The 25,463-nt window shown below is 35.1% G+C and overlaps 1 protein-coding gene across 3 annotated transcripts in view; it reads left to right on the top strand.

The window, feature by feature from the left end:
* PKHD1 (PKHD1 ciliary IPT domain containing fibrocystin/polyductin) overlaps window positions 1–25,463 on the top strand; it is a 475,556-nt gene that overhangs the window by 328,644 nt on the left and 121,449 nt on the right. For all 3 annotated transcript variants that reach the window (XR_005789774.1, XM_040473753.1, XM_040473752.1), the window contains exons 54-55: window positions 8,454–8,567; window positions 10,991–11,078. Coding sequence is in view for 2 of the 3 variants with exons in the window: in XM_040473753.1 (XP_040329687.1) it covers window positions 8,454–8,567; window positions 10,991–11,078 (202 nt within the window). In the remaining variant the exon portion in view is untranslated. The remainder of the gene's footprint in view (window positions 1–8,453; window positions 8,568–10,990; window positions 11,079–25,463) is intronic.

Genomic DNA, 25,463 nt, shown 5'->3' with positions numbered 1-25,463 from the left:
CTGTGTGACTGATTAGTGTATATATAAATGAATGGATATATCTAAGTCTGTCTTTCAGCTCAATGCCTTTTTCTTGTAACATGTTCAGTCTCCTTAGCTTAGACTTAAATGTCTACATCTGTGAGGAAGGAATTATAGTATTAATGTGTAAATGACTACAATACTTTTCCCCTCTGTATGAAAGGAATTAAATAATGACAAAACAATGAAAAATGGGTGATATTCTACAAATCTGAAGTATTTTCAATTTTTAGTCTGTCTAGGAGAGAAAAACTTATAAAAATGCCCAACTCAAAGTCTGTTTAATAAACATTGGTATGTTGATTGCTTGAAATGTTTGCATTTCATTGTCCATGAGTAGATGTCTGAACTCATCTTTTACACTGGTATCTTCTGAGAGAGGACATCATTCCTATGCTTTAAAATGTGTTCTTTGTCTTAGATACCAATGACATTAACATGTTATTCATCCAAATGTTCAGCTCAATAGAGTGTTTTAAGCTCATAGTTTTAAAATTGCAAATGGAGGAGTTCAGTCATTTAAGTGTTCAACTCTTGATTTTGGCTCAGGCCATAATCTCATGGTAATGGGATTGAGCCCCACATCTGACTCAGTGCAGAACTCAGAGCATGCTTGGGATTCTCTCTCTCCCTCTGTCTCTTCCCTACCCCTGCTCATGCGCTCCCCCTCCCTCTCTATCAAAATTAATAAACAAAAAATAAAATAAAATTTCAAATGGAAAACTCTCTTCTGATGGTTTGTAGGTGAATTTCAGAGAGGGATTACTAGTAATAATTAGTGTCTTTAAAAGTTGATAGAACCCTCCTTGATCCCTAGGTAAGCAAAGACATGCCCCACACATCAATTTCCCTGAGGACATGGCAGTTCATTGTTTCCATGGCCTGTCACAACAAGGTCACATGACATGCTGCCTAGTTGCTCAGTAATTATGCTTAGAACTGGGTTTTTATCTTAAAATGTGTCACATATTGTTTTGCAGAGTTAGTGATGGGTATTTGTCAGCCTTGTCTCACATTTGTAGCCAGGTGCCTAAGGTCATCATTAGCACATGACTTTGATTGTCAGGAAATGAAGTACTGGGTCTATGGAAGTTTCTTTCATTGCTTCTATGATTGGGACTTTCTCAATCCTAAAGAAGAAAAATCCATACACAGTTTATTGCCTTCCAAACTGACAGTTCTGTAAGGCTCATTGGATGATTAAGTAATAAAAAGGAGACAAACCAGAGAAAAGTGTAGATTAAAACATATCCTCTAGCCTAAAGCCACAATACCCAGTAGTTAGACTCATTCAGTAGCCAGGGAATCTTGTAGCGATGTTTAAAAATAATATATTAAATTAAAAAATGTATATATCCTCTTTCAAGTTTATGCTTAGAAAATACAAATAAACCACACATTTATTGTGTAAATATTACCATAGGTATACATAAATATCTGCAAAAGAGATCATTTATAAATTGACTAATATGGATCATGAGTGAAGAAATCAGTTTTTGTTTACACTGACAGTTTGCTAATGAAATTACTAGTTATGCAATAAAATTAAAAAGTGACACAAACGGGATGTTACTTTTAAATATTGTATTTATTTAACTATAAGGACAAAAGCATACAAGCTTTGTTCTTTACAAGTTCAGGAAACACCAAACTTCATTTCTTTGAGTCTTGAAGAAGAGTGGCAGCCAATGGTAAATAATACATATTTCAAAATGAATTTAAACACAGAAATATCTCTTTTATCTTTAGATCGATACTAGTTCTCTGACAGATAAACATCACACTATATATAATAATAAGTATATATATATGTGTGTGTGTGTGTGTATGTGTATATATATATATATATATATATATATATATATATATAAGCAAAACATTGATACAAGAAATGATTCTTCTATTTTTTGGGGTATCAGTTTCTGTGAAATACATTTACAGTAATGTCTTTAATATTTTAATATTTTCTAAATCAGTGTTTCTGAAACTATATTTTGGACTCGAACTTCCATCACAATAACAGTAAAATTCCTTTAGAAATTGATTATTTTCAAATAATTAAATAGTGAATTATATAATAAATAAAATATTAAGTATTATTTAATTATTTTTGCATGGAAAAACTAAATTATTTTAAGCAAATAGGTGAATAAATTACTGAATAAATAATTTCTTTTCTTGTTTAGAAAACTACTTTAAGAGTGTTTGAGTTGGAGATAAATTTAATTGTATTTCCTGCAGTTCTGTGGGCTGGACATTCAAATAAGTATTCGCCTATTATTTTTGCTATTGAAATGTCTAGTTTCTAGCACTTTAGAAAGAGAACATTACTGGTTGGGAAGGGCTCACCTTGTTTTTCTTAATTTGTAAATTTAAATGTTAATTATAAAATGTAGCATTTCTTCATTGTTACTGCTACTATTTTTCCCATTATTACTACTAATAGCCAACATTTTTAAAAGCATTTAAAACATTTGATACGTAGACACTGTGCCATGTATTACTAACATGCAGTACATCATTTAACTCCCAATAAAGTTATGCTATTATTATGTTTATTTTAAAGTTGCAGAAACCAAGGCTTATAGAAGTGAGTTAGCTCACCCTTGTTTATAAAGTTTTAAGGATTTTTATACATTTTACAAGTATGTGAGTGAATACATTATGTATTAACTTTTATTTTTTTATTTTTTAAGTTTATTTATTTGGAGAAAGAGAGAACAAGAGTGGGGCAGGGGCAGAGAAAGAGGGAGAGAGAGAATCCTAAGCAGGCTCCATGCTTTCAGTGCAGAGCCTGATGTAGGGCTCAATCCCAAGAACCATGAGATCTTGACCTGAGCCAAAACTAAGAGTCTCATAGACTTAACCGACTGAACATCCCAGGCACCCTTAACTTTTATTTTAATATTCTATCAATTGTTGGACAAAATGACAGTCCTCATCAATGATAAAAACCTGTCAGCCAGAATACAATCACTCTCCAAGGGATTAGAGATTATCATTTGTGCCTACTTGTTACTCTTATAACCAATCATTATTTCATTGGACTGAAAGCCCCTTTTCACCTAGTTTTGATTGTAGGGGAGGAATGTTTTAGGGATAGGTGGGTCAAATGTACACTAGGAATTAAAATCTAATTCATAATAAAATCTGCTTCACAATTTGATTGGTTTAGTTTGTTTATTTGCTAGTTTGGTTCTGATCATAAAAATGTTCTGGAGGCTCTGCTCTGAAGAAAATAGACATAGCAAGGCTCTAGAAAAATAGTGGTGCTCCAGTTAGAAGCTCATATAACCGACTTCAGAGGACAGAAGAAATGTGCAAAATTAATTTTGGGGGATAATTTCCTAACCTTTCATGTGAAATCAATCATGATATCTCATGGAATTTCAAGGTTTACTTGGACAGAAATACAAATTATGTAGAAATACCGTTTGTTTCTTTGGATTCAATGAAAAGGACTTGAAAAAAGTTTTATCTAAAATTTTAGTATACATCAAATATATGCATTTTCATGTATGTCAGTTATATCTCAATAGAGCTATAAAAATATTAATGTCATGGAAAAGCAGTAAAACATATAATTTTGGCCAGTTTCTATTATTTTGATTAATAAATACTTATTGATCAGTGTCCTTAAAACATAATAATCAGTTAATAAAATTTGAATTATTATGAAATATGCATATACAGAAAAGTTTATAAAATAAAAAATACACAGCTAAATTAAACCTAATTCCATTCCAGCAGGTATGTAGTAAGATCTAATTATTGTTTAATTTTCATTTCTCTCATCTCTAATGTGATTAATACTTTAAAACTTTTTATTGTTTATTTGATATCGTTTTGTGAAGTAGATGTTCTCTTGCCATCTTTTAAAATAATGAATTCTCTGTTTTATATTGATTTATTGGAGGGGCGCCTGGGTGGCGCAGTCGGTTAAGCATCCGACTTCAGCCAGGTCACGATCTCGCGGTCCGGGAGTTCGAGCCCCGCGTCAGGCGCTGGGCTGATGGCTCAGAGCCTGGAGCCTGCTTCCGATTCTGTGTCTCCCTCTCTCTCTGCCCCTCCCCCGTTCATGCTCTGTCTCTGTCCCAAAAATAAATAAACGTTGAAAAAAAATTTATATTGATTTATTGGAGACACATATATTCTACAATGTACCTTTTGTTGGTTATATGTATTGCAAATGTCTTTGCCTACTCTGTGGCTTGCTTTTTCACTCTCTTAATGATGTCTCTAGATAATTGGGAAATCTTTATTTCAATATAGTTCATTTTATAGACCTTTCCCTGTATAAATTGCACAGTTGATTGAACTGTGGTCAGCAAGCATCTATGATTCCAATCCTTTTAAATTTGTTAAACTTGCTTTAGGGTCACCCTATGATCATTATTTGTGACTGTTGTGCATGTCTGAAAATGATATGTATTCTTTTCAGTCTAATTTTCCATCCAGGACTCTTATGTCAGATTTGCCAATAGTATTATTCAAAACTGCTATATCCTTACTGCTTTTTGTTCATTCTCTTCATAGTTATGTTTAATTTTCCACTGTTATTATAGGTATATCTATTTCCCTTGTATTCTGTCAATTTTTGCTTTATTTATTCTGCAGCTTTGATGCCAGGCACATAGATGCTTAAGATTTTTCCAACATTGGTGAAATGGGTCTTTTTTACTCTGGAGTATTCCTCTTTATTTCTCTTTACTGCAAAAAGATTGGTTAAAATTACCTAATTTTTCATTTCATTTCATTTCTGATAAAACATAAATGAACTCTACTGGCAGTACACAGTCTTTTCTTTTGATTAGCTCACTATAGAGAGTAGGAGGCCATCAGGTAGAAGGGACTTACAGCACAGTTTAGATGTAGTGACATAAGCCATAGAAGGGGCCACTTGACCAAATCTTAGCTGACAAGGAAGGATCCCAAAAGAGGTGGCATCACAGCTGGGTTTTGGTGTGTTAAAGACTTAAATGACTCAGCTTTTGAGCATGTCAAGGAAATTGGGGAAGAGGAAGGGGATCTAAATGGACAGTGGTTTCCAATCATTTATTACTTCAAAGTGTTTTCAATTGTTTGTTATTTCAAATAGATAACACTGCAGTAAAGAACTCCGGGAAATCACCTTTGTCCATATTCCATACTATTTTGTCAGGACAAGCTCTTTGGGTGGGGGGGGGGGGGACAGCAAGGAGTGTGGACATCTTTATTCACAGAAGAGAGCATCTAATTCGAAATCATAGAAGGTTGTTAGACATAAACCACAGTGGAGCCATGTTTTGAGGGATGTCCAGGAGTTAAGACAACAGTGGAGATATTAAAGCCTGGGGACTCTCATGTGCACAGAGGAGAGAGCGTAGAGGGAATAGTAAGTAATTCAGTGTGTGTTGGCTTAGTTACAAGGTGTGGAGAGTCATGTTGAGAGAGTGGGCTTAAGTGTAAACTAGGTTTATACTTGATTCCATCAAAGAACTTTAGTTAATGAAATAATATAAGGTTCTTTTCCCTTTTTCTTACCTTTGAAGTTCATGGAATCCATTTGTACCATATTCCTGAAATCGTTATAACAGTTATCTTTTGTATGTCAGAACTTATTTTCTTCCATCTCCTCAGGTGATTTTAGCATCTGGAACATATTGTTTCCCCTCCATTGCCCACCATCGCACTAAGTAATGGCAACCTCCCTTTACTTCTTTCCTGTTCCTCATGTCCACATGTCCTAGGATGGTACTTATTAAGTCTAAACCCAGGCTCACCACTTACTAGCTGTGTAATTTCTGACAAGTTACCTAACCTCTCTTTGTCTCAGTCTCCTCAGCAATAATCCATCAGAGGGTTGGAAGAATTCAATGAAATTGTGGATGCAAAAACACCTGGCTTCTCTGCAATGCAATGACAATGATTTCCCCTCTATTATGAGTATCTAAATTCATCCAGGTTGACAAATGCTTTTTGCTACAGTTTAGACCAGCTTGAAGCAGCTTGAAAAAGGAAACCTGAGAGGAACTGTATTATCTCCAGAGCTTTCTTTCAGTGGTAGCTCCAGTCATTTAGGGACAAAGCCCAAGCTGCTGAGAGACCTCACCTGTCTTTGATTGCTAGATCAGAGAATGAAAGAGGAGCCTGGCCTTTAGGGCTTCCCACTCACAGCTTTTACAAATTCAAGAGGTGCTGCATTTTAATGTTAAAATGGCATAATTTTTTCCCCCTCTTAGGTCATTCTTGTCTCCTTTCTACCCAGTCCCTACCCCCTGTTTTCCCCTTACCCCATGTAACAACAACAACAAAAAAAATTCAAACCCTGGTCATTTCAGATATATCAGAATATCACAGCAGAGACTAATCTTGCCCAGACTTTCTGCGAAAGCTCACATGTGCCGCAGTTTGGGGTTGCATAATTGATTTAATCTCTGATTTTAGAGGAACGCTGAACTCTCTTTGTGGGACTCTGCATACATTTCTCTAGGGCAAAAACTGTCCTACTTTTTTCTCTCTGGTATCTGTTTAGTGCTAGGCCATTGGGGGGGGCCCCCCCCCCAAGAATCTAAACTACCCTCCGTGAAATAAATGAAATCACAGTTGGAAAACGGCTTACTGGACAGACTTAAAACTGCCAGATAAGAGCTACCCCACACATGTTTTCTTAACATTCTCCTCCTCCCCTGCTTTCCCTTCTTTCTGCTCTAGTACGTCTTTGTTTGGGCCGAGAGGATACATTAGTCACTCAGCTGAGGATTGGCATTCCTACCTGGAACAGCAGTGTACTCCAGCAATCCGCTGGGAAAACAGGCTGTGGGGTCTGATCCTTGCCCACTGACCCACTGTCTGACTCCAGGCAGATTCACTTACCTCTCTGAGGCTTACTTTCAACAGTGCCTCATAGACTAATGGCTGTGAAGGCTAGACCATAAAGATGTAGCAAGCTGCAAACTCACAACTCACATGGGAACATTTTGGCTAACCAGGTATATATATGGAATGCCAATGGAGGAGAATGATTTTACACCCCCTGAAAAACGGCTTAAGCAAAATGATAACCCGGCAATTTTAAGTTCACTAGTTACTTCATAGTGTATCAGCAGCCTCATTTTGGTTGTTTTCAGGGATTTCTCAATTGGAAAGTCTCATCTGGTGACAGATATTCTTTGTCAGCCTGTTTGATACAGTATATAGTTTGGGAACTATCTTCTCACCAGGTTCTTCTTGAAAAACGAATTCTTTGTAATACTTTCTGTATCTTAAGATGTATTTTCTGAAGTAAATAACCTTTATTAGGTCAATACTAAGACTAGTCCAGCAAAATTCCCCAATTTGTATGCTGCAAAAGTGACCAAACTCCTCTGTTTGCATTGATGGATTAAGGCCAAAAGCCGTGCTGACCTTCATATCCTGAATGGATTTTCTTCATATGCTGCTAGAATAATTTCGGTCTAGAGAAAGACCCAGTACATGTTTAATAATCACTTGGCAGAAACTGTTCAAATTCACCATTGTTTAAATTCAGATTATTACTTACTAGTTGGATAAATTTGGACAAGTCCTTTAACCTCTTAGCCTTGTTATGTATGAATATTTAAAATTGACCTAAGAATCATACTTAGGGCACCTGGGTGGCTTAGTTAAGCATGACTCTTCATTTTGACTCAGGTCAGGATCTCATGGTTAATGAAATCAAGCCCCATGTCGGGCTCTGCACTGGCAGCATGGAGCCTGCTTGGGACTCTCTTTCTCCCTTTCTGCCCCTCCCCTGCTCGCTCTCAAAATAAATAAACTTAAAAAAATAATAATAATACTTACTTCTCCGGATTACTGTGAGGATTAAATGCTAAGATGCATGTAAAGCAATTTGGGGATACAGCCATAGACAGTGTATCAGCCAGGTTTTGCTGTAATTATGTGTAACAAATACTCCCCAAATCTCATTGGCTTACAACAACAAATATTTTCGCTAGAATCAGTTGCAGCTTCTGTGTTCTTCAGCTCTGCTACCTTTGCCTTCATTCAGGCACTAGATGTCATTAAGGAATTCTCCTTTCATGACAGGGAACATAATAGCAAATGACCTGGTGAAAACTTGCAAAGAATTTTAAAGCATCAACTCAGAATTGGTATTACTATCACTTCTACCCAAATTTCATTGGCCAAAACAAGTCACTAGGACAGGCTAAATTTTAGTAGTTAGGAAAGTATACACTTCCTGAATGGAGAAAGAAGAGTGAATATTTGCTGAACAGCAATCCACTCTACCTCAGAGAAGTTTACTGCATCTCATTTTCCCCTCTTTTCTCATTTCATCATGTGACAATTGGCTCTTCTATGTATAGTCTACATGATAGCATCTACTTTGCATTCTCTAAATTACATCACAATTTCCTCCTCTCTCTTTTAATTTCAAATTAATTTAAATTACTTTTCTTTGTAAACAGGTACTTTGGAAAATCCCTTAGGAAAAGAGCAAAAGCTTCTGATTCTCCTTAGAGCCTCAGAAGGAGTTTTCTGTGACCGTTTCAATGGAATTCATGTTGATCCAGGAACAATTGGTAAGAGTATACTATAACTTTTTATTAAAAATGAAATGAAATGTATATTTCTGTGATGGAGAAGTGACATTCATAGAACACATACTAAATTTCAGGCACTCTTCTAGATAATTTATATTTATTATTTCACTTACCAGGTCTTCTGTACCAGTGTCCATTTTACAGATGTCAAAAATAGGACTCAGAGATGATTAACAATATGCAGAAGGCCACACAGCTCTATAGTGTCAGAGCTTAGATTTATATCCAGATAGGTCAGACACCAAAGCCTGGACTAAGAGTCTGTTATCAACTATAAATATTATGTGGTTGTTGATATACATATTTAATTGATCTAAAAAAACACGGTTGGCAGTTTCTTTATTTGGTACTGCCACAGCACCAAATCCTATTTTAAAGTTGACCTATGTAAAAGCATAGAAACTGGGACCAGGATTATATAACTAGGATGTGAAGCCTCACAATAACTCCATATTAAGGGATAGGTATAAGAAGCTGCTTATTCTAACATGGTTTTTTTTGTTTTTGTTTTTGTTTTTGTTTTTGTTTTTTTTTTTTTTTTTGCTTTCTTTGTATGGCATTACTAATTTTCTAAGATTTCAACAACCCAGTAAAATGGAAGCAATCATGTTAGGCTAATATGAAGTTTGATAACCTAGTTTCAAAAAGTATAACCATTGCAAGATAGTACTATACTTTCAGAGGGCTTTATTGTTTCAAAAGGATTTTTCATACATGCTTTTATCTTTTTACAAATATGAGGTTCAAGAATATTTTTACTTTTTTACTAGATGGATAACAGAACATTCCATTTATTTTTGCCTGTGGTATCCACTCTGTTTGGTGCAGCACCACATTGGATTAAACTTTGCTTTAGTATAAAAGGATGCCCATCTTAATCCTCAACTCCAGCGATATGGCCAAGCTAGTGTGTTTGAAATTTTCTCTGATATTAAATTGAATAAGGAATGAAATATTTCTCTGTATGCTTAAAATTGTATGATACCATGGTAAATTACAGATTTTAATTTTTTTACGTAGTATAATCTTGAAACAAGGAATGGGAGTTATTTTATAGTAAATCTTTGATGATTAGAAATGATCAAGAAATCTACTTGTCTGATCAGTCTAGTTTTCTGCATAACTCAGTTAAGGAAATTAACTGGTTTTCACCAAAATCGTTGTTGGACATTTCTTTAAATTACTTCACGTTCCTCCCCTTCCTACTTTACTTAGCCAATAGTGAAAAAGGTGGAATATTTTTAAAGATGATGATGATGATATCATATGAAATGTTTAGAGATAGGCATATATATATATATATGACTATCATTATGAAAGATCAATTATTCCAGGACATGTCTTAAAAGTTAGAATACTTGTTGCATTTCCATTAATCCTGATTTTTAGTTTTGTGACTTTTTCTGAATTAGAGTATGAAAAAAAATATAGATAGTGACATAAACAGGTGGTTGGGTTCTAACTGAGAATTTTTTTTGCTTACATTGTATTAAAACTCAAAGCATAGTATTTGCACCTTACTGGTATTTGGGGTTTTTTTAATTCAAGTTTTCTGCTAAAAATTGTGAAATCTTTAGATTTCAGTATTAGTGATATATTATGCACCAATCCAGGCATAAACAAACAATACATTTGGGTACAGGAAGAAAATGTTAGAACTTTTATTGAATCATATGTGAAGATATTCATATATGTGTATATTTATCTAAAAATAAATAAATACACATGCATTAGGAGTGCATGATCATAATTTTGTTACTGCTTGGGTTCTGCTGAAAACATTTTGAGACCATTGGAATATGAGGAATTGTGCTACATGTGATTTTAAACAGCAATAAAACACGTAAGAGGAAAGACCTGAAGGAATAAAACTGGACCACATCAAGCATATCCCTGGTACAACTTAAATTTATGAGTCTGAAATAAATTATATTTTGAAACAAAGGAGCTAGAGATCTATCCTTTGATATCTGTAATACAAAAAAATATGAGGTCCAACCACTGAAAACAAAGCTAATAGCACCAAATCCCTTTCCTCAGGGAATAAAATTACCCTTGCCTTTTGGAAAATGAAGCCGATAACATAAAATATCAAAACCAGTCAACTTCCAACAGAACTGCAAATGGTTTGGAGTCACATAATGGTAGAATGTAACTAGTTAGCCATTGGAATGGTCCCAACTTTTGGATTACGAGATGTTGTATAGCATTCATTTCTCTATAGCTTTATGAGAGAATGAGAATAAGTTTTGAAGAATTCATTCTTTGTCTGGTAAGATGGACATCTTCATATGTAGTTTCTATACAACATATCCTGCACAGTAACCTTTCTAATGAGCCTTACTTAGGTGGCCTTAATCCTCTAAAATTTCTTGTCCAACAGTTCCTCCTTTTACTTTCAGGGGTATATGGGAAAGTCCAACTTCATGGTGCTTGTCCTAAGAAATCCTGGACCCGTCTTGCAGCCGACATCGCCCCAGGCAACGAGAGGTAAGAAATGAGAGTATGTTAGGGAATGCACTTGTTTGTTTAGTTTGCTCCTGTTTCACATTTTCTTACAACGTGAAATTAAATTTTAGATTAAGACTCAAAACTCAAGGATGAGTAAACAGTAAAATAAGGGACAGATTAAAAAAAAAATCTCTGTAACATAATTGTGGTAGAATAAAGCAACCAAAGGCAGAAAAGACTATAGTTTATTTAAGGAGCAAAGTTTAGATAATGCATGTTTACTGCTATCAATAAATCTTTAGAAATATGAATTATATGAGATACTAGATGAAGTAAAACGTGAAATCATGATAGTCTGAGTTCAGATGATAGCTGGTTAAGAGAGAGACAAATAAAATAGTATTGAGATGAAGAATCTTATGGAATTTATTTATTTATTTAAAATTTACTTATTTTTGAGAGAGAGAGCAGGTGAGGGGCAAAGAGCGGGGGACAGAGGATCCGAGCAGGCTCTGCACTGACAGCACAGAGCCCAATGTGGGGTTCAAACTCACAAACTGTGACATCATGACCTGAGCCAAAGTCGAATGCTTAACTGAATGAGCCACTCAGGAACCCGGAATTCTATGGAATTTAAAGTGCAACAACAGAATTTAATAATGCACTCACTGGAAGTGGTAAAGAATGAAATCACCTCTGCCCCAAAGTGCATAAGCACTATGAAGAACACACCGATGGAATCTACCTGAATGCAGAGGACAAAATCAGGAGACAAAAGTCATAAAAGAGGGGCGCCTGGATGGCTCAATTGGTTAAGCCTTTGGTTCAGGTCATCATCTCGCGTTTCATGAGTTCAAGCCCCACATCGGGCTCTGTGCTGAGGGCTCAGAGCCTGGAGCCTGCTTCGGATTCTGTGTCTCACCCTCTCTCTGCCCCTCCCCTGCTTGTGCTCTCTGTCTGTCAAAAAATGGATAAATGTTAAAAATTTTTTTTTAAATCATAAAAGAGAAGGTATCCAAAGTACACATAGTAATTTCTCTTTTTAATAAGAGCCCAGAGTAAATACAACAGAGAGAATAACGAAAACTCTACCTAAAATACCTCGGAGTACTTACATTTAATTTCAGTACATTTAATTACAGTGCAAGAAAAAGCAGTGAACAAAGTGAAAGAAAAACAGAAGGGAACATAAAGCTTGTTAACCTTAGAATTCTCTACACCATTAAATATAGGAAGATAGTGGTGTAAAATATATATATGTTTAGGGAAAAAAAAAAGATTATGACCAAAGAATTGGACACTCTGCTTAAATGCTATTTACATGTAAAAACAAACAAACAAAGGTATTTTTTGCTTTTTAAGAACTGAAAAATTTTTTTAAAAAGTATTCTATTTTTTTATTTTTTTTAATTTTTAAAATTAGAGTCAATGTGTGTACCAGTGGGGGAGGGACAGAGGGGGAGAGAGAGAGAGAGAGAGAGAGAGAGAGAGAATTTTAAGCAGGCTCCATGCTCAGCACAAGAGCCTGACATGGGGTTTGATCCCACAACTCTGGGATCACTATCTGAGCCCAAATCAGGAGTCAGATGCTTGCAAGCAACTGAGCCACCCAGGTGTTCCTCAAAAAGTTTTCTAATAAAGAGATTAAACCGATTTAAAGTTCACAAATAAAAATACAATTCAGGAATACTGTAAAGGTATATAAAAATATATTTTAATGGTAAGCATTGAAATAAGTTAAATATCATACTGTAAATATGGTTATTAAAATAAGACAAAGTCTAATTGTTCTTATAAAAGAAACTACATAAAATTTGAAAAGTTAATGTATTAGGGTTCTGTTTATATAAATACGTATAACACATAGGTTATGTGTGTGTATATGTAGAATACATATATGTATATATATGTATATATATATACATGTATATATATTAGCATATATAATAGTATATATAAAGAGATGTATTTGAACAAATTGGCTCACATGCTTATGAGTACTGGTAAGTTCAAAATAATGTTGGCAGGTTGATAGGCTGCAAACTCTTGAGCTTTGTCTTGAGGCATAACTTCCTCTTCCTCATGGAAACTTCAATTTTGCTTTTAAGGCCTTCCAACTGATTGATGAGGCCCATCCACATTATTGAGGGTGATCTTTACTTAAAGTCAGTTCATTGTAGATGTTAGCCATATTTACAGAACACTTTTGAAGCAACACCTACGTTAGTGTTTGATAGAATAACTGGGTACCACATTGACACATAAACTAATCATCACAGGTCATAATTCTCAGATAAACTCTAGGTTCACTACCTGGGACTATGGCCATAGAAAACGGGCAATGGGGTATGAGTGCCAGATGAATTAAATATGAGTCAATTTGTTGTTTAAAATAGGATATATACCTTCCAAATCACCAGACAGATAAGAGAGTGAAAGAAACCATAAAATAAATAGTAAAACACAAAAACACAATAAAATTAAGTAGTAAGAGAATTAGAACAATAAAGAAGTTGTAAAAAGACAACGGAAGTAAAAAAGAATAAATCTTCCAGTTATAAAAAGAAAATATGATTCTGAAAAATGACCCTATGTAGGAAAAAATTAGATAATATATCAACATGTAATCACAACTTTTTTTTTTACTGGAGGAAAACAAAACCACTGTAGAAAAAATATTTTAATTAAATATTTAATTAAATATCCAAAATTCACTGAATAAAATGAATCATTGAAATAAAAACAAAAAGACTCAAATTATAAGAAAAGAAAAAATAAAATGTATAAAATAAATACATTTTACATTAATAATAAGACCTCAATCTCTAGGGAGATCCCAATAGTCAAGAAAGTTTTATACCAGGGGCACCTGGGTGGTTCAGTCAGTTAAGCATCCAACTTCAGCTCAGGTCTTGATCTCACAGTTTGTGGGTTCGAGCCCCGCCTCTGGCTGTGTGCTGACAGCTCAGAGCTGGAGCCTGCTTTGGATACTGTGTCTCCCTCTCTATCTGCCCATCCCCTGCTTGTGCTCTGTCTCTGTCTGTCAGCAATAAATAAATGAATATAAAAAAAACCTATATCTTTATACCAGATAACATAATATAGAAATCTATAAAGTAGATCTCAAAAAAAAAAAAGAATGAACTTGATAGAAAAATGATGGTAATGAAAGACATTTACTTACCTCTTTGAGTTTTTAACTTTTAAACTAGGTTAAAAATTATAGAGAAAGCATGAAGAATTTTGAGTAATATAATAAAGGCAATTTATATATACAAGGAATATAAATAAAATTTATCTCAGAATATAAATATAAACCTAATAAATTTTAGTAAACCAAAATGATGTCGAATATGATCACAATAAAATACGAAGTTGAAAACATCTTAACCAACAATCTTAATCTCTTGCAAGATAAAAAAGCAGAAAAGAAGAATAAACCTTCTAAATAACTTTTGTATGAAAGATATGAAAATTTCAGCAGCAGATTGCTAAGGAAATAACAATAATGACAGTATTGCATGAGACATGGCCAACATGCCATCACATTAAATACTTTCATTTTGAATAGTAAAGCACAAAAAAAATTAAGCTGTTAATATGAGAAACCATAAACAAAATAACCAGTAAGTCTAGTGAAATTAATTGGTGCAAGATAAAGGCAGAAATTGGTGAATTAGAAAGTAGGAAATTAATAGACTTGAATTTTTTTTTTTTAGAGATAATGATTTAATCCTTAACAACCTTAATTATACAAAGAAAACAATATGTAAAATCTGAAATGATAATTCAAGTATAACAGATGCCAAAGAGATTAGAATTGTAATACAAAAATGTGTATATTATAGAGTGCCATTCTGAAATTTAAAAATATAAGTTATATGTATGAATATAAATTATCATAATTGGCTACAGAAGAATATAGCTGAAACAAAAGCTAAAGACATGAAGTTACCAAAGATTTGTTCCCAAGAATACATTTGGCTGAAATAAATTTATGGCATATTCTTTGAATCATTAAAATATCAGACACTTTTATGTTGTATGATCTATACCATAGAATAGGAAAATATGGAAGTTTTTCAATTAGAAAGGAAGTGTAAAATAATTTTTAAAACAGCTGTAAAGATAACTAAAAAAAAAGGAAGAAAACTGGAGCAATATTGAAGTGTAAATAAAATGACAAAATCCTAAATAAAACAGCAACAAATGAAATCCAACAGTTTGTTAGGGAAAAAAAGAAAAATCATGATTGTAATTTATTCAAGTAAAGAAGGATGGTTTAAAATGAAATAATTCTTTGGTATAATTTATTGAAGCCATATATATATATATATATATATATATATATATATATATAGGTACAAAACTGAAACACATTTAATAAAATTCAGCTTGCATTCTTGGAATAAACAGTAAATTAAGACTACAAGGATATTCCTTTAAATCAATGTTTCCTAATAGAGTGGTTTAGCCATTAGTTGAGAATCACTGCTTTAAATACTGATATAAAACAAATAATTAAAAATCTGTTTCAAGCAACTTTCTATTTTATGGAAACACTGACACTAAAAATTACTGTGTATTATAACAATCATTAAATATTATTATTAAAGTTTTAGCCAATGTATGGAGTCAAGGAAAAAATGCGTTTGATGTCACTATTAAAAGAAATCCAAATTATCAGTTTGTAGATTATCAGATTTGTAGATTATATATATTTTGTCCTAGCACAGTAGAGAATCTGAAAAACTACCAGTTGCATTCAGTAAATGCACAAATCAATAGCTTTTGAGTATTTTAATGTAAAATCCTATTTTAAATTTCAATTATCTAGAAATAAACTTAAGAAAAATGACAGGAGCAATGGAAACAAAGCTATAAAGCACCGGTAAGAGATATAAAAGAGTAAAATAAATGGTGGTGCATAATATCAGTGGAAAGACTCAGTAGTTTAAAATCTAATGCAAGTTTTTTTTTAAACTTTATTTATTTTGAGAGTGAGAGTGTGGGAGCAGTGGAGGGGCAGAGAGAGAGAGAGAGAGAGGGAGGGAGAGAGAATCTCAAGCAAACTCCATACTGTTAGAGCAGAGCCCAACACAGGGTCAAACTCACAGACCGTGAGATCATGTCCTGAGTGGAAATCTAGAGTCAAACACTTTACCATCTGCGCCACCCAGGTGCCCCAAATCTAATGCAATTTTAATCACAAGCCAAATATATTCATTTGAAATCTGATTCAATAATTCTAAGTCTTTTGGAATAATAAACACTTAAAGATAGCCAACATTACCAGTTATTTCTAGAAAAAATATATTCCTTTAATGTGAATAATTACCTTATTGCTGTTGGCAACAAAACAGAGGAGAGTGCCTAACAATAGGCTCAGATATGCGTTACCACTTAGAATTTGAACAAATTAGCATTTCAATTTAGCTGCAGACTTGTGCTGGAGTAATTGGTAAACACTTTGGAAAACTATAAAATTAAGTTCTCAAATTGTGCTTCGCTTAAAAAAATTATAGATGGATTAAAAAATTAAATGTAAAAGCTCATAAAATTATTTGAAGAATGTTTAAGCATTATGTAATATTAAAGGAGGGGAGACCTTTCTTCTAAAAAATGCAACAGTTGTAACAGCAAGAAGTCATAGATTTGACAACATGAAAATCAGTATTTTTGCATGCCAATTACAAAATGTGAAGGCAGATGATAAACCCGAAAATATTTACAATTTATAATAGTACAGATGGAGGGCTAATATTTTTTTATGTAAAGAATACTTAGGAATTGAAGGAAAGCAATATGAACATACTAGAAGAGTAATCATTAAAGGGTTTGAATATACGAGCCCCAAAAGAAGACATACATTTGACTATGAAGCATATAGAAAAATGTTCTTCCCTAGTAGAGTTGAAATAAATGTTAATTAAAACAAAATTAAGCACTATTTAAAAATATTTCATTACCAAAGGGGAAGATTGAAATCCATGTTGACAGAGGGGAGGATATGTGGGCATTCAGGCTAATATTAGCCTACTTTTGCAAATAAACTAAAATAGCATTATGTATGCATCTCTGTGGATAGAGATGTCTGGAAGGACATACAGCATAGCAAGGATTCCTGTGGGAGAGATGATAGTTAGCTCCTGCTCTGGTATGCTTTTCTTTATGTACAGAATTTCTTCATAAAGTAGTTATTACTTTTGAACATTATTATTGTTTTTATTCAACATAATTTTTGTGAATTCTTACCCTATGTCAAACATTGAGTTATGGCCTAGAGATACAATAATAAGTAAAAATTGACATGTCTCTGCACCCAGACATTAATGAAATAAATATAAAGTAAATGTAAAAATACATATCTGATAAATGCTATGAAGGAGGGCTTTATAGGATTCTGAAAACATGAATATGGGATCCTGAGGCAGTAATGGAGGTTGGAGAAAGGCTTCCTGCAGAGTGATTTCAGAGGTGGGAACTAAAAAATGAATGGCCTTTAATTAAGCAAAGTGGGGTCGGGTTTGTGTGGAAAGAGCACACCAGTGAGAGCAAACAGCATTGAGTCATTCAACAAATATCTGATGGGTACTTACTATGTATTAGGTGTGGTTGTAAGTACCATATACGTAAAGCCAAATTTGGAGAGATCACTATCCTCTGGGAGTTTATATCTTCATAGAGAGACAATAAAGAAGCTAATACATAAATACAAACAACATAGCTGCAGATTATAAAGTGCGCTAGTAAGGAAAGCAACAGGGTGGTATAATAAAAAATAACTGTGGAGTGTATGGGGTACCCTTTTAGACTAACTGGATGTGGGAGACCTCTCTGGAGAAGAAAAGTTTGAGCTGAGATCTGAATGGTAGGAGGCTTCCTGCTGTTTGATGAGAATGGGATAGAGAGCTCAATGAAGGAGGGACATCCAGTATTGTCTCTGAGGTGGCCTTTGGGGAGTAGGTATAGAGAGATCACTGTAGCTGTACCAGAGTGAGGAGAGGGGAGAGTGGTAGGATACGGTAGATGCCAAGTCACATGATATCTTGTTTAGGTGTGAGAGGTCAGAGGGGAAAATCACTGAGGAGTTTAGAAGGCAATTGATAGAATGTGACTTATGTGTTGAAAATCACTCTGGCTGCTATAAATATGATGAATGGTGGGGGAAAAAAGCAGAAGCTGGGCTATGAGTTTGGAGATCAGTTGAAGCCAAACATCATGGCAGCTTGACCTTGGAGGACCATGGAGGAGCCAATGGAGATGGAGAGAAGAGATAGCGCTATCTGGACAGGCCAATGAACTGAATGTTGAGATGAGGGAAGTGCTTCAGATTTTTTGAGCAACCTGGTGGATGGTGAAAACATGCACTGAGATGGGAAGACCAGAAGAGGAACAGATATGCCAAGGTGGAAGGTGGCAGGGACATGCCAAGTGGGAGACATGAACTGAAGATATCAAGGAGACAATTAGATACGTAATTTAGGGCTTTTATAGTAAATGATGGGAGTCTTCCAAGAAGTAGATGATATCACTGATCAAGAAGACAGGCAGAGGAGCAAATTGGAGCCTGGAAATGAGACTGGGGTTGGTCTAAATCTTTAGAAGTTGATAGAGGAAGGGATACCTGGGTGGCTCAGTTGGTTGAACATCTGACTCTTGATTTTTGCTCAAGTCTTGATGCCATGGGATCAATCCCCATGTCATGCTCCACACTGAGCACAGAGCCTTCTTGGGTTTCTCTCTCTCTCCTTCTGCCCCTCTCCCTCCTCTGTCTCAAAAAAAAAAAAAATTGTTTTAACCTTAAGAGAAAGAGAAAATGATAAAGAGTCAGTACAGATGACTGAGAAGCAGAGGCCCAAGGGGTGATTCTGTATTGGGAGGAAGAATGGACCACACAAGGGACTTGGAGGAAGGTTAGGTTGACTGATTTGGAGAGCAAGAGCTGAGCACAATAGTGTTCCAAGGAGTAGATATGGGTCAGGACATATTCACTGGCAATATCAAGAATTTTAGTTTTTACCCTCTAAGAGCATTGTAAAACTGTTGTAAGTTTCTAAGAGGATAGTATGGATAGGAGGGAGTGCTCATAAACACATTTCTATATCTAAAAAAAAAAATCATTTTAGGTACAATGCAGACAACAGCAGGCATCAAAAATGGATCTAGGGACACTACTTAGGAGGTGCAAGCAAGAGAGAGTGTAACCTATGGTCAGGAGCTGAAGTACCAATGGAGAGAAGTGGGCAGATTTAGACACAGGAGATAAAAAAAAAATATAAGATGTATGGGATGTGAGACACTCTCTTGGTTTCTGGACTGCAGAGATGGATGGTGGGGCCATTCACAAAAAGAGGATTAAATTTTGGGGAAAACATTATGAGTTTAGATTTGGTCATGTTGACTTTGAAGTGCCTGATACCCAAAAGGATCTGTGAAGTAGGCATTTCAAGCAAGGATAAACAGGAAACTTTAATTATAAGGTTAGCAAGCTGGAATTTGGCACGAGCCATTATGAATGGATTTTTCTTTAAAGAATGTGTTAGAAATGTAATCCACAATCAGCTACAGGCTATTTTGAAAGAAATTCAATTTTATTAATGAAAGCGATCTATAATAACTACCATTTATTGAGTTCTTCTTATGTGGGTTTACTCCATGTCAGGCATCTACCAAACATTTTATGTACATTATCTCATTTAAACCTCTCCGTGCTATGTCAGGTATTGTTATATGCATTTACAGATATAAAAACTGAGGAGAGACAAGTTAAGTAAAATTTCCAAGTTTATAAGTTTGGAACTCCAAGCTAGGAGTTCCTGGGGCTGATTTTTATTTTTTTAACATGGTTTGTCTGATTCCATTGCTTGTATTCTAGTGTTCTGTATAATACAAATATTAAAAACCAAACTTCTTAGTATGAGTCATGATGAGTTTTTAATGAGTTTATATGGATGATATGTAATGATCACAGTGCAGTCATTTTATGGAGAGCCTTCCTTTTTTAAATCTTTTAAAAATGTAAAATAATTGAAGCCTCACAAGAAGTTGCAAAACTAGTACAGAGTTCTCATGTACCCTTCACTCGGAATTCTCTGTTGATATATTTCATAACCTAAACATTATAAAATCCAGCAAGGTGATGTTAGTATAGTATTAACGGGAGTACAGACCTTGTTCAAACCATTTCTTTAAACATTGACCTCTGGTCTTCCTTATTTTAAAAGTCAGCTTATGGGGAGCCTGAGTGGCTCAGTTAGTTAAGTGTCTGACTCTTGGTTTCAGTTCAGGTCATGACCTCAGGTTTGGTGAATTTGAACCCCACGTTGAGCTCTGTGCTGACAGTGCAGAGCCTTCTTGGGATACTCTCTCCCTTCTTCGCTACTCCTCCTCTGCTGGCTCTCTCTCTCTCTCTCTCTCTCTAAATAAGTTAATACACTTTAAAAAAATTTTTAAAAAGTCAGTTTAATACGTCTTTCTAATATATTGTTATGGGGACAGATTTTACTCAGACCTCTTTATGGACTTTCGACAACAGAATTGCATATCTGAATTTATTTTTGTATAATTGGTTTATTATATGAAGAATGTTAAAGTGAAATCTCCAGAGGAAAAATTTCATGTTAACTTTATATATTTTTTTAATGTTTATTTATTTTTGAGAGAGAGATAGAGACAGAGCATGGGCAGAGGAGGGGCAGAGAGAGAGGGAGACACAGAATTTGAAGCAGTGTCCAGCTCTGAGCTGTCAGTACAGAGCCTGATGCGGGGCTTGAACCCCCGAACTGTGAGATCAAGACTAGAGCTGAAGTCGGATGAACTGAGCCACCCCAGTGCCCCTCATGTTAACTTTATAAACTTATACTTATTTCTTATACTACCAATGGCAGTAGGCTTAGTAAGATATTTGAAACAATATTATTTTCTTTTGTTAAATGATACTATACAAATTGATCTCTAAATTAAGTTACTCTTTATAGTTGCTTGCTTAAATTGACCTTGGGGGAGGCTGATGAAGAACATGTTGGATTTTGAGGATTTCAGATCAGTCAAGAGAAATTATATTTATACTTAGATTTAAAGAAATTATTTTTTTTTTTACCCATTAGAAGTATTAAGTAGATGTTGTACTGTAAGTCATTTAAAGGTGAACAAGTATTCTTTGAAATTCAATTGTTACTTAATCAATCCTATGATAAAGGTTTTAGATTTTATCCTGGTCATGGCAAGAGTTTGAATAGAGCGGGGACAGGGTCCAGTTTATGTTTGCATCTGATTCATGCTGTGTGGGGAACCGAGTGTTGCAGGATCAAGGGTGGAAGCAGAGAGACTGTTAGGACACTGCAGTAACATTGCCGTCTTTCAAGTGACATAAGCTGGTGGCTTAGATTAGGGTGGTCATGAAGGAGGAGGATGGGATGGTGAAATACGCATTGAAGACAGAGGAAACATGATTTGCTGATGGATTGGGTAGAAGGAAAAGTAAAGTCCCAAGATTACCGTAAAAGTTTTGACCTGAGCAACTGAATGAGGACGGCTCTCGTCCACTAGGAAGAAGAAACTGGGAGAAAAGTAGGTTTATGGGGAACTTTCCTCAGAAGTTCTCATATTTTTCTTATTCCTTTTCTCATTTGCTTTGAAAAAAAAATTTTTAATGTTTATTTATTTTTGAGAGAGAAAGGCAGAGCCTTAGCAGGGGAGGGGCAGAGAGAGAGGGAGACACAGAATCCAAAGCAGGTTCATTGCTCTGAGCTGTCAGAGGCGGGGCTCGAACCCAAGAACCGTGAGACCATGACCTGAGCCAAAGTCAAACCTACTGAGCCACCCAGGTGCCCCATCTCATTTGGTTTTTAAAGAAAGTGTATAGATATTACCCAGTCCCTTCATCCTCTTGTTCCCTATGTTTCTTGAGTAATGCATCAATTTACTCTGTTATTTATAAGGAAATATCTCTGAATCAAATAACAAATCCTTTGCCACCTCAACCTTTCCCCCTGGACCTTGGCCTTCTTTACTGACATCACCCCCGACTTTATCTTTTTTACTGTCTCCTATATCAAATTCCTGATGGTTTTCTTTGGATGTATATTGTTTGGTTACCTCCTGTCCTCCTTTCTGATATATTCCCACTTGACACAGGACTCTCAAGAACAACTGTTTTTAACCAACTCCCTAAAAACTTGATAAATAAAATAAGGGGGACCACAGTGCTCTTGCACCTCCTCTCACCTTTACATTTCCTGCTTATCCTTATAATCCACCACATCTTCCGCAAGACCTTTGATCTCCCTTCCAGCACACATTGTTTTCTTACCATCTCAGCGATGGAATGTGGTTTTCTGCTTTATCATTTTAATAAAAATAGGCTTCCTTGTGACTGATACTAAGCTACTTAAGGTGTCTATGTCCTCTTCCTCCAAGTGGCTTCTACAGGAACAGAAACATAATATTTTTTATTGAATCTCTATATTGCTCAGCCTCTAGTACACTGCAGTACACAAAGAAAACTTCTAATAAATGCCTGCTACCTTGAATGGATGTGTCTTTTCTGGAAATCAGAATTTATTGAGCCTCTTGATTCAGTGTCATATCATCTAATAAATGAGAATCTTACATTTATTTTTAAAAACCACCATAATTTATTTCACTTATTACTCAAACTTCATTATTATTCTATAACAATTTAGTTCAAGAAATATTAGAATACAGATTTGGTGGCCTTCTTCATTTATTGGCAGGAGTTCAGGATTATATATGTAGCCTTCGAGAAAAGATGATTCTGGGGCAACTGGGTGGTTCAGTAGGTTGAGCATCTGACTTTGCCTCAGTTCATGATCTCACAGTTTGTAGGTTCAAGCCCTGTGTCCAACTCTGTGCTGACAGCTCAGAGCCTGGAGCCTGATTTGGATTCTGTGTCTCCTTCTCTCTCTCTTCCCATTCCACACTTGCACTCTGTCTCTCTCAAAAATAAATAATGATTAAAAATGAAATAATAATAATAAAAAAAGATGATTCTGTCTGGTCCAGTGAACTGGTGGGCCCTAATCTCAAACTGGCTATTGTCTCCATGCTGAGAAAAGTCACATGAGTTAGGAATGTAGGATGGAAATAGTACACTACAATGAAAAAAGCTTGAACTTTGGGAGAAGGCAGACTGTAACAATTCTAATTGCGTAATGAGCTAAATGTGTCATTTTTTGAGTAAACTATTCTTTCTAACCCTCAAGTTCTTATTCTATGATACAAGGAAAAACTGCCTTGCTAATAGAGTAATTATAAGGAATAAGTGAATCGATGAATGTAAAGTGCTTAGCCAGTTTCTGGCTCATAATTTGTCTCGGGACATGCTAGTTATTGTGCTGATAGTAAAAATAAGTAAAAGTAGCCTTTCTAATCCATTCGGGAGATTGTGCCAGGACCTCCCACAACTCTCTAATTTCTCTATTTCAACCTCATTTGCATCTATGGAAGAAAAGGTTTCTACATTCTGTAGGGTACAAGTGAACCCAGACCTGTCAGGCTTTTCCTAGCTTTACCACTAGAGAGAATAAGTTTTTCTCTCCCCTTAGTTTCTGTGCAAAAGTCCAGGCAACTGTAGTTGATAGCACTGTATTGTATAATTGAAGTTTGCTAAGAGAGTAGAACTTAAATATTCTCACATGAAGAAAGGTAAGTATGTGCGGTGTTGGATGTGTTCATTAACTTGATGAGGGTCATCTTTTTGCAGCGTATACGTATACCGAATCATCACATTGTGCACTTTTAATATCTTATATTTTGTTGGTCAACTAACCTCAGTAAAGCTGATAAAATGAAGCCCAAGGGATGGACTTTCCCAAACAAAGGCAGGTTAGATCCCTTGCCCGCCTGTCAGCAAAGGGTTTGTGGAATTATAATCAGTAGTGCTCACTAGGACATTTAATTAGGTTGGCGGTTAAGGAGAGCAGATCTCAGAAAAGACGTGGCGGATTTCATCGAATAAAGGAGAAAGGAAGCCAGGTAGACAAATAGTTGCCATTTTTGATAGCTTTTCCTATCATCGTCAATGTCTGCGTCGCTACAGAATTCCATTTCTTCAATACCTCACATAGTCTAATGCCAGCTGAGGGTCTGCAGTACATTTCCTGGAACTGAAAAAAATGAAAAAAAAAAAAAAAAAACGGAAGTGTAAAAGCAAGCCTTCAGTGTTAAAAGTCTATCTATGGCTATCCCTGTTCCTGGGAAGAAAACATGTTGGCATCTGGGACATTGAGCCTGTGGTCAAATGCAGCTGTCATCATTAAGACCTCCCTGATGTTTAGTTAACAAATCCATTTAAGTTGTAGGTGTTTATATATGAATGCTTTATGCATGGTTGTAAAAACTTTTTAAATGAAATTTGAAACTATACATTTTTTTTTGTAATTATGTTCTTTTGGCCAAAAATATGATATTTTCTCAAAACTAGATAAAATGTTAGTGCCTAAATAAAGAAAACTGTGCTGGCATCTTGTTTATAGATTTTTAAAGGTTTTCCTTTGGGAGACTTTTGCAGTGATTATTCATAGTTTCCTGTGTCTTTTCATATGGTTTTCATTTGGGTCCAGTTATGTTGCAAACAGCTCTTTTAATATTTTTGTTTATTTATTGTTTTAGGTGTGTTTTGCTCAGAACAGAAAGGTCTATCTTGTCCCCTGTAGCTATAGGACTCTTACTAGTATTCATCAGATAGCTGGGCTAGTTGAAGGGTAACCAAATAGTAGAAGACCATCAGTGGGAAGTGTGGATGTTGGAATTTAAGGAAAACTGATACTCACCCAGACCAACAGAACCATCTAAGTTATTGATAATTGGGACCACCATTTTCTTTGAAGTTACCACTGTGGCTATGTGGACACAGAGCAGAAGGGGCCATACTCCTTTGCCATATATGTATGGTCCTTATGAGATACAGATTCCCAACGCTTCTGGAGTATAGAGGAGAGATTAATGTTCGTGAACTTAAAACGTTTCAGAAGCCTTAATGGAAAAGGTCACCATAAGTTCATTTATATGTTTAATATAAAATTTGGGCTACTAACTTCAATAGGTCTTTTTTTCTTTTTGTTGAGAACATTGCTATGTGATATAGGATTTATATAACTAGGTAGTCATATTTTCATTAAATATTACCTTACAGTATCAGAGTTGAATAGCCACAGAAGGCAAGAGTATAAAACCAATTGCAAGGCAGCAGTATCCATTGTGTCAAGATTGTGGTGGAACAGAAGCAGGGGTTGGGTGTTCAGTGAAACGACTCCCATGGGAAGATTTCTTGAAGGGAAAAGAACTTCAGTCAATTTTTAAGAATGAGGCTGAAGGGCAGGGTAAGGACAATAGTATTTTAAGTGACAGGTGAGAAGCACATAGCTATTTCCTGAGAGAGTGAGCAAATTCATCTGGCTG

Source organism: Herpailurus yagouaroundi, unplaced genomic scaffold (genome assembly GCF_014898765.1).
Source record: "Herpailurus yagouaroundi ecotype Mexico unplaced genomic scaffold, PumYag 139, whole genome shotgun sequence".
Classification (NCBI taxonomy): Eukaryota; Metazoa; Chordata; class Mammalia; order Carnivora; family Felidae; genus Herpailurus; species Herpailurus yagouaroundi.
Note: the sequence above shows the minus strand (reverse complement) of the source record. Positions and strands in the feature narration are given on the sequence as shown.